The sequence below is a fragment of the Anoplopoma fimbria genome, chromosome 16 (genome assembly GCF_027596085.1).
Source record: "Anoplopoma fimbria isolate UVic2021 breed Golden Eagle Sablefish chromosome 16, Afim_UVic_2022, whole genome shotgun sequence".
Lineage (NCBI taxonomy): Eukaryota > Metazoa > Chordata > Actinopteri > Perciformes > Anoplopomatidae > Anoplopoma > Anoplopoma fimbria.
The window spans coordinates 10,832,595-10,842,462 of NC_072464.1; the positions used below are offsets into that span (position 1 = coordinate 10,832,595).

The 9,868-nt window shown below is 44.6% G+C and overlaps 1 protein-coding gene across 4 annotated transcripts; it reads left to right on the forward strand.

The window, feature by feature from the left end:
• Positions 1-835: 835 nt before the first annotated feature.
• Positions 836-9,598, forward strand: si:dkey-229b18.3 (uncharacterized). Of its 4 annotated transcripts, none has more exons than XM_054615863.1 (8): positions 836-1,052; positions 1,486-1,960; positions 2,274-2,341; positions 2,562-2,790; positions 3,742-5,732; positions 5,921-6,136; positions 7,819-7,949; positions 8,210-9,598. In XM_054615863.1, exons 2-7 carry the CDS (start codon positions 1,627-1,629, stop codon positions 7,921-7,923), a joined length of 2,943 nt encoding a protein of 980 aa, XP_054471838.1. In that variant the 5' UTR covers positions 836-1,052; positions 1,486-1,626; the 3' UTR covers positions 7,924-7,949; positions 8,210-9,598. The 4 variants fall into 4 exon arrangements, with proteins under 4 accessions (XP_054471838.1, XP_054471839.1, XP_054471837.1 ...); XM_054615864.1 differs by having other exon boundaries at positions 836-1,011; XM_054615862.1 differs by having other exon boundaries at positions 836-1,960.
• The last annotated feature ends 270 nt before the right edge of the window (positions 9,599-9,868 follow it).

A 9,868-nucleotide genomic window follows, 5' to 3' on the forward strand; every position in this document is an offset into this window, starting at 1 on the left:
CTGAGCCAAAGCATTAGTAAAATGAATACTGTATTTCAATATGTATGTCCATTTGTCTTCATATATTCAAGACTGTGGCCAGGATTTTTATTTTTTAATCTGAGGTTGGAAGATGTTGACTGTAAACCAACAAGAATCATTATTACACCTTTCTTGGATTTTTTTTCTTATGTACTTTAATTATTGAGTCAACTGTTAATGTTCTATATTATATTTTCATAGAATTGAATCTACATGAAGGTCTTCATATTGACAGGAAAAACGGGTGGATAAATAATTAATCTAATATTTATCATAACTGGTTAAGATGATAGTGACAACAATTTAAAATCTGAGATAATTTGATGCCGTTTGTTCTAGCTAAATAACATCTGGTCAATTTAAGAAGATAAGAATATCCGTGTGTAAACTGTCAGGTAAACACACACTGGTCATATATCTTTTAGCTTGTCTGTGCAGCAAGTGAAGCAAATACTAGTTTACTTTCGTGTGCGAACAACCTACCTTGCTGCAAACGGGAAGAACGCCAACTTGAGTGGCAGCTCTGTCAGCCAATCACACGTCGTCTGGTCGAATCTCTTTAAAGCGTCTGCTAATGGCCTTTGTGTGAAGGCGGGGAAGACTCGTCTCGGTTAGGCTGCTGATTAGCAACAAACAGAAGGTTACGAGTTGAGAAATTGGACAATTTGACTGCCAGACTGTCGAGAGCGGCTTTAACCGTGTCGGATATGTAACCGGAGCTTGTTGTGTCGCTTTTGGAGGGGGACCCCGCTGGTGATTGGCAACAATATATCTGGCAACATCGACAAGGACTGCCTCGCTTTTTTTTTTTTTTTTTTTTTCAGGTCGTTGAAGTGGCGATGCTGAGCCGATAGCTGCGTCATCATGCTGCTTCCGACTCGAGTTGGCCAAAAGAAATCTCAAGTTAACGCCAGAGGTGAGGCTGCCCCGCCGGCATCCGGGCCCGGAGGCCACTCCCGACCCCTGGAGTAGATGGACGACGGGCTGCAGGTGTGGTGGTTTACGGAGACCCGGTCCACGCGGTGACACTGGTGACTTTACATCACTTGGCTCGAGGGTTTATTGGCGCGATATACACCCCCCTCACACACACACACACACACACACACACACACACACACACACACACACACACACACACACACACACTGAATTGATTATCAAACATTTTATATTAATGCTGCGTCCCCAATTAAATAAATAAAAAGAAATGCTGTAACTACATTGATATGTGAGGGATGTTAACCACAACTGGAGAGTGACAAGTGATGCGTTCACTGACAGCTGGGGCACCTTACAACGCAGCACCCCTCTCAGTGAAAAGCTGCTGACTCCCATCTGCTGCTGATGAGAGACGCTGTGGTTTCATTTGAGCTCATTGGCTAAGGGTATGTCAGACTGGTAGCAGGGTGGTTTTGTGCTCTGCTGTCTGCTGTCACCGTATCCACGTGGACTTTGTTTCAGGTCGGTGGGTAAAGTTTGCCTCAGCCGAGCACCACTGCAACGCCGCTGGGTGTTTGGTTCCTGCAGAGAAAAGGAGGCAGCCGCGGTGCTTCTAAACCTGGATAAAGTTCAATACACACATCCTAGTATATACCTGTTAAAATGGCCGGCGACTGCACCCGTGCCAGTTCCCGTTACGCGAACGCGGAGACGTTGCGTCCGTCCACACCGGGGTCGGATGGAGCCGGAGAGACGGAGGCAGCCGGGAACTCCAAAGGGCGTGGACTGCCCGCACGGTGGTCGCCCAACTTCGAGATGATAGACGGGCTGCTGTACCGCAAGAAGCTGGAGAGGGGCTTCGTCAACTACCGGGAGGTTTTGGACGAGGACCGGAGACATGAGGCCCTCAACACCTTTCACCGGAGGCGGCTCGGCCAGCGCCACCTCTCCCTGGAGGAGACGTATAAATGCGTGGCTGAAAACTACTGGTGGGAAGGTATGAACTCCCATTGCTGCCTTACGTCTGACTTAATGGGAGGACAGTGTGTTGTTCCTGACTGTAAACCAACTTCTTATCTACATGTAGCTCTATCATTTGGTCATTTTGTGTTGTTGGGAAGTGAAGGGCATTTAAAATATTTAATCACTAGTGATTTAATCAATTAAAAGATAAAGACATGTACTCACACATACATGACACCTGTTATTTATGGCCCAGGCCTTTCTTATTTGTGAGACAATTACATTTGCACTTGAAGCTTTCAGTGGTTTGGACCGATTTAATGTTGTTGTCTGTATTCTCTTCACAGGGATGTACTTCCAGATCAGAGATTTTGTCCTGGGCTGTCTAGAGTGCCAGCGCATCAAGAAAACAGAGGTATGTAATACTATCCTGTATTCATTTTAATTATCAAACTTCCAGCTCCTCTCCGTTTTATGAGCATGTTCCTAATTCTTCAACATCTCCCACTTGATAGTTTACAATGTTTTGCTCTCATTCTCACTTAGTCACGCTCTCACACTTTGATGTCTCACACATTGTATTCCTATAACGATGCCTCTCTATTTGCTTCTGTTTTGCTGTCTTTGCCTCCCAGGAGCTGGGTGCCAGGGGATGTGTCACAAAGACGATGGTGTCACACAGTGCTCACATGCTGAGCAAGCTGAGGAGTCAGCGGGAGGCGGGGCTGTTCTGTGACATTACACTGCGGACGAACGGGCGATCCTACTCTGCCCACAGAGCTGTCCTGGCCGCCGTCAGCGATCACTTCCAGGAAATCTTCACAGAAATGGACTCGGGCATGAAAGCAGACATAGATCTCACGGGTAAGATTAAGAGGCCAAACTGATGTTCGAAAACATTGATGCTTGAGGCCGAGCCTGAACCTTGTCCTCGGATGTCCCAAAAAAGATGCATTTAGGCATTTGAGTGTGCTTCCTTAACTTTTCAGTCAAGTTCATCAACAAGAAATTGTGATCTGTGATCCGTTCATTTCCAGAATATTTGATTATCGTTTTTTCTGTAAAATGCCATGAAATAATGAGAAAGAGCCCAATGTGACATTCAAAGATATTTAGTTACCGTCATTAATGAATAAGTAAAACGTCCTTACATTTGAGAAGCTGGTTCCAGGCAATATTTTGGCATTGGCATTTTTGCTTGGAAATTGGAAACAATTATTGATTATCAAAATAGCTGCAGATTCTTTTTCTGTTAATTGACTTATCTTTGCATCGCTATTGATAAACACGTCCAGGTTAGTACAAATTCATGCATCATTTATTTCGCCAAGCATTTTGTTTATATGCAGTCACATGGCAATTCCTGACTTGAGTTGACGAGGTTAATCTGTCATTATCATTCAAACAATGGTCTGTAGGAAACAGAGAGCTGCAGATGATACACTGGTCATTCAGTCAACAGGAGTTTGCATTTCTAAGCTGTGTTCAAAATCCTATTGAAATGGTTCTGGCTTGTCAAGTTACGACTTATTAGTCTGAGCTAGAAATTTGGATTTGGAGGATCAGGGCCTTGAATTTTGACAGCCATGTAGTCTGTCTTCTCATTTACGCATGTCTTTGATGTGTGCCGTCAGACAGGAGCAGAAGTGGCCCTGATTAAAGCAGTTGTTATATTGTCTCCACCATCATGTTTACACTTTGCTCCCACTCTGCCTGCTGTCTCTCTGATCCTCTGTTTACACAGTCACTTTCATCTCACTCACTGATTGACCAGGGTTCAGCATATGTAATTAAAGGCTCCCTTCTCCTCTTCAGGTTTTAGTGAGGACAGCCTCCTGTCTCTGCTGGATTTCTCCTACTCCTCCACTCTGTGTGTTCGCCAGGAGGACCTACCTGAAGTCATCGCCATGGCCCGCCACCTGGGCATGTGGCCCGCAGTGGAGGCCTGCTCCGCTCTCATGAAGGAGCAGGAGCAGAAACTGCACCCTGGCAAGGACTTTACCTCGGCCTGTGCCGGTGCATGTCACGAGCGTTACTGCCAGCAGAGGGAAGGCAAAAGGAAAAGGGTTTTTGGGCCAGAGGACAGTGCTCACAACAGCTTCAATCTAATGTTTGATGCATCAGATGAGTCTTTAGAAGGAAGTCCAAGGCGAAACCTGCGTAGGACAGCGAAAGCCCAATGCCATAATGGTCTCCCTCTTAGCCCCTCACACAGGATGAAGCTCATGGACTTCAAATCTCCCTCTTCCAAGAAAGCTACCACATCTCGACACACAATAACCAACCCACAATCACAGAATTGCTCGTGCATATCACCATCAAACACCCGTCTTCTCCGCTCCTCTCCCGGGGCTGCCATAGAGGTTCAGAGATTTTTACCCATGCCAGAGAGCCCTCGACGAAGCAAAAAACCTCACTCCATCACCCAGCTCTCCCACACCTCCATCTCAAGGGTTAAGAAGATCGCTGTGTGCAGCCCTGTGAGGGTAAAGCAGGAAGTAGAGGAGGTTGGAGAGGATGAACAGGATCATGCGAGAGCACAGGAGAAGTACAAGCTGATGAATGTTCTTGGGTTACAGAGGACCGCCCTCCTCCCCAGACCAGAAGATCTGATTGGCTGGAGACAAAAGAAACGACTGAGGAAGCTAAAGGCTAACAACTATTCCCTGACAAAGCGGCGAAAACCACGCCCCCCCTCCCCAGGACTGCCGTATGGGGCTTTGACACTGTCACTTCCCCTCTGTAACCCAATTAACACTCACATCCTCAACAAGTCAGTAAAGACCAAGCCTGTGGGTCCAGTCAGCACAGAGCAGATGATGGCAAAAAGGCCAAAGGCCATCCGGCGACACGTCCCTCCAAGTGACAGGAGCATGCGGAGTCAGGGTGTGTTGCCGGACATGTTCCAGCCTGCATTTAGGCCTCCCTTCGGTGGGAGGGAGCTCAGGCGGTCCGTGAGGAAGGGTGACAGCGCCCACCTTCCTGCCCAGCAGCCGCGGCGACGCAACACCAACAAAACTCTTGTGAGAAACACAGTCAGTATCAAATCAGAACCAATTGAATACTCTGTCTCAGGTTATCCTCTTTCATCAAACAGTCGCTGTGGCCACACGCCTCACAAATCCCCACCTACACACAGGACAGAAGCCAAAAATAAGGTCACTGTAGAGACGGTCAGAACGCTGCGTTACAACAGCAGCCGACCAGCACCGAAGGCCAAGCTCAGGCGGGTCTCCTCAGTGGAGGTGGAGAAGACAAAGTGTAAGCCCAGAGAGGAGGGAAGGAATATTGGGGTCATGGATACTAGTCCTAGAGTCAAGGTTAATGAACCTGGTGGGCACCAGTTTTCGGAGCATGCACCTCCGGCGTCAATCTACAACCACCCTCTGTACAAAGTCATCAAAGAGGAGCCTGCAGATCCCGTGCCAGTTGGAGTACCCTTCTCTGATCCGCCTTCATTGGACCTGGGCAAGCGCCAGAGCAAGCCCCCCATTAAGTTACTGGACTCAGGCTTTCTTTTCAGCTTCTGTCGGCCTGCAGGGGGGCCAATAGCAGGACTGAAGAAAGAGGAGGAGAGCGTGGATATCTGCCTAACGCGCTCTGTGTCACAAGTCGGGGAGAGATTTGCAGCGGAGGAGTCCCCCCACAGGGCACTGAGAGCCAGAGGGCCAGCCCCGCTGCCCGTGGTGAAGAAGGAGAGGAGCGTGAGCCAAAGCAGGCCTCAGAGACCCAGGCAAAAGTCCCGACAAAGCACTCTTCACCTGGCCAAATCTGTCGGGTCAAAGGCCGCAAAGACCACGCCAAAGGTAGATGAAAGCTTTTCTAAAGCATCCAGGAAAAAAGCAGAAAATGTCAACGTCTAACTGTTGCCACAAAGTTATAGAGAATCTAAAGTAAATAGTTGTAGTAAAAGTGCTTACTCTCAACGAATCATTTGATTTTGCATGTATATGATGTGTCTTGCATCTACAAACATTTTTCCTTTTATCTGCAGCAGCAAGCTAAACTCCCTCCGAGCAGCAGGAGCTGTGTCATGCCGGATTCTGTACGTCGGGCGAGGCTAAAGCGGCTTCGAGGGCCTCGCAGTCAAGTCCCCAAAGTCCCAAAGGCGGCCCATGCCTGTGTGCAGTGCTCGGCCTCCTACAACGACTGTGATGCTCTAATCATGCATCGCCTCAGGCACATCGAGGGCAAGCACTGGCCATGTCTGGTAAGCACTGGCTTTCCTAAACCTTAACATCCTGCAATCACACGACTCTTAAGGGTTCGTAAATCATGACATGAAGCGTCAAAAACCTGCAGATTTTAACCCCACTCAGCATTATGCCATGTGATTTAGAGTGAAATCCAGTTGTGTGGTGAGATTCAAGACAGGGATGCCTCATCTGAGCTAACTGGGACCTCTGCTAGTTAATTGGTTGTAATAAAAGTGCAGACGTTTGCAACTCTGTGTGTGTGTGTGTGTGTGTGTGTGTGTGTGTGTGTGTGTGTGTGTGTGTGTGTGTGTGTGTGTGTGTGTGTGTGTGTGTGTGTGTGTGTGTGTGTGTGTGTGTGTGTGTGTGAGTACATTTACTCAATTAATGTACTTAAGTACAAGTATATATAAAGGCAAGTACTAAAGTCAAGTACTTGCCTTTATGCCTATTTATACTTGTGCTACTCCAATACATTTCAGAGGAATATATTGTACTTATTACCCCACTACTACCTGACAGCTATAGTTACTAGTTACTTTAAGGATATCTTTTTAAGCTCTTAAAACAGGGCTTGGGAACCTTTGGCACACTGCCACCATTGGCCAATGGCATTAATCAGGGGCATACTAGCAATAGTGTGCAAGAGATTCTTTGGGAAATGTCTAGGTGGCCTCTCATGCACATCTCAAATGAGCTCTTTCACAGCCATTGGCAGTTTATTCATTCCTTCCCCCTACTCTGCCTCTGGTTGGCTAGTTTAGTTTAGTTCGGCTATTTGCTGGGTTTATTTCTAATGAACAAGATTGGTGGAAGGTTGGTAGGGTTAATGATTTCAATTCAGATGTGGACATTTTCATAAGGATGGCACTGCTCTCTCGTATATGTTTTAACAAAGTCCTGATTTATATATATTTTTAAATGTTGCAATGCACGCTGCCTATATGAATGGAATAAAATGACAGATCTGTTGGAGATTTGTGGTGTCATAACTGAATTTATGTTAATCTTAAAGTTGGTATGGCACACTGATTAACAAGGAAGAAATGGTCCCTCTATATCAAAAGATTGCCAACCTGTTATAAATTGATTAATTGCAATAGTTTTACCTAAACCATAATATAATCTAGTAAATAAATGAATAATACCAGTTCATATATTTTTGAATGCATCAAGAATCTGTAACAGGATTTTGGCTGATTTATGTTCTTTTATTCAACTAACATTTTTGACAAAGTGGTATTACATTTTACTCGGAGAAATAGTTTTTGCTTGCTCACTTTTTTGCGTAGAGTTAGACTAGTAGATTTATACGACTCTCATATCTGTATGGTAAAAATGAAGCCTGAATCCGGGAGACGCTTAGCTTAGCACAAAGTCGGAAACGGGGAAAAGGGTACCCTGTTTTTTTGAGTCTCCACTGTTGGCCTGGCAACTCCACATTGACAACCAAACTCTAAAAACCTGGATGCACTGGTAGGCCGATTTTGTTACCTTTTGTAAAGAGCTACGCTATCCGTTTCCCCCTGTCTCCAGTCTTTATGCTAAGCTAAGCCACCTAGGCTAAGCACCTCGCAAACTAGCTTCATATTTGTCAAACCATTGCCACATTTGAACATCCTCACTATATCTTCTCTGTTGGCCGTCTCTGTTCATGTATATGCTGTTAACATTTCGTCCCAACCTTTCTGCTGTGTAGCTCTGTAGTAAGACGTTCTTTCGACTGAGGAATGTACGGAACCACATCCGCACCCACGACCCAAAGTTGTACAAATGTCGGAGCTGCATTGCTGCTGGTTCCTGAGGGTCTGCTCGAGCACAGAGACCGAGGTGAGTGAAAGTAACACCTTTCGAGCATTCGCTACACTTCACTTACCGCTACCAACCGCTAATGTGCCTCATGCTTCGTTTGCTCATCTGTTGTCTTTTGTGAAGCTGCTTAGAAAGTGCATTTTTAATTGTTGGTAGCGTCCTCAAACTAAATGCAGAAGGAGCCGTCTATACAGTACAGTGCAGTGCATTGTGATCACACATGTTGAACATTGATTATTTTTTTTACCTCATCTGTTTCTTAACACTATATCTTCCAGGATGGAGGCTTTCAGTGTGTGACACCGGCGCCGCCAAAGACGCATGACCGATCAGCAGCTTGTACATAATGCATTCGTCAAACACAAGCACAACGGGCTGTGGAAAAGGCATAATTACTCTGATTCTAATCATTGGCGTCGTCAACGATCGCTATTGTTAATTAAACAACCGGGCCGAGGGTTGCTGGTCCCGTTTGCGTTTCCGGAGCTACAAAAGGTTAAACTTGAACATTTACACTCAGGGGTTGGGGAATGTGATGCCACGGTATAAAGTGATTTTAACGTCACGGTTGTGTATAAAATGAAATGTAAAGTGATTGTTATAACTATTACTACTACTACTTATTGTTATTATTTTTCTATGTATAGATGAATTTTGAGTGCACTTATATCATAGCTTATGTTGTAAACCTAAGAAGTGGGGATGAAATTGAAGGTTTGGAGTTCACGGCGGGGGAAAACTTGAAGTGATTAAAAGTGCTGGAGGGAATACTTGAAGTTGCCGATGGTCCTAGGAGTGAGGCGGTCCTTTGGGTGTTTCAGTGGGTCTTTGTCCTTTTGGTGTGCTAACTTTTGAACGACTTGACCGGTCTGTCCCTCCTTACGTATTTATCTCTCATAGTCTCTCATAGTCCGTAAATCGGGGATTCGACTGCGGGCTGGCATGGTGACACCACTGCATGTGTATTTGCAGGCCATTTGTGGTCCACTGTCTTTTCTAAGGCTGCCAATTTTAAAAAGGGAAATGTCTTGTTTTTTAATGTGAATTTCTGAGTAGTGAATCAACACAGCTGTGTCATTACAGATGTTTTATTGATCTCTTCCACCTCGATCCAAAAAAGGACAATCGTCGTCTTGTTCTACCTAAATTTCCCCTCCTACTGAATAAATGCAATGTGTTCACATTAAGAGATATTTAAGTTTCACAAATTGATTTTAGAAATAAATGAGCTGTCTATTGCTATCTGTTAAAAGACTAAATAAATTGTTGCCTTTTAAATCTTGTTATTCTGGCTTTAATTACATGTTTTATGTTATATTATTGTGCTGTAATAAAAGGAACAAAGGACGGTGTAGCAAATGTGACTCAATTATGTAGAGATATAATTGTTCTATTGCCAAAAATTACTCTTATCTTGTTTTTATTTTTGACCACTGATTATTTTTGTCAAATTATGTGTCACCTTTGTAAGCGATGTGTATCATGTTTTGAGTTCTTCTTATAGATCATATACAGAAGTAGAACTGAAACAAGTAGCAGCTTAACTGCTATTAAGCCATATGATGATTAATTGGTTTCAAGCAAAAATGCAAAACATTATGTGGGTCCAGCCTCTCTGGGGGTATTTGCTGCTTTTCATTGTCTTGTGTAATATTAAAGTCAATTTGTTTGGGTTTTGGAATTTTTGTTTGGACAAAACAAGCCATGAGAAAGTGTCACTTTGGGCTTCAGGAAATGTTTCACAGTGAGAAAAGATTTAGCACAATAATTGTTTCAGGAATAAATTTTTTTCCTGGAAAGAAAATATTTCCATCTGCAATATTAACTCGGTGATGTTCTAGTGCAAACCTACTCCAGTTACAAAGTTGTAGTAGTTGTGGTAACGAGGCACTGGATTGTGTGATAAATCTGCAGTGGGTTCAGCATTTACTTTGTCA

Excerpts from the sequence above, each read along its gene's own strand:
- si:dkey-229b18.3 (XM_054615862.1), top strand. The coding sequence starts at position 1,627 with ATGGCCGGCGACTGCACCCGTGCCAGTTCCCGTTACGCGAACGCGGAG. Across the intron at positions 2,342-2,561 it reads AGCGCATCAAGAAAACAGAG|GAGCTGGGTGCCAGGGGATG; the intron begins GTATGTAATACT and ends TTTGCCTCCCAG. Across the intron at positions 2,791-3,741 it reads AGCAGACATAGATCTCACGG|GTTTTAGTGAGGACAGCCTC; the intron begins GTAAGATTAAGA and ends TCTCCTCTTCAG.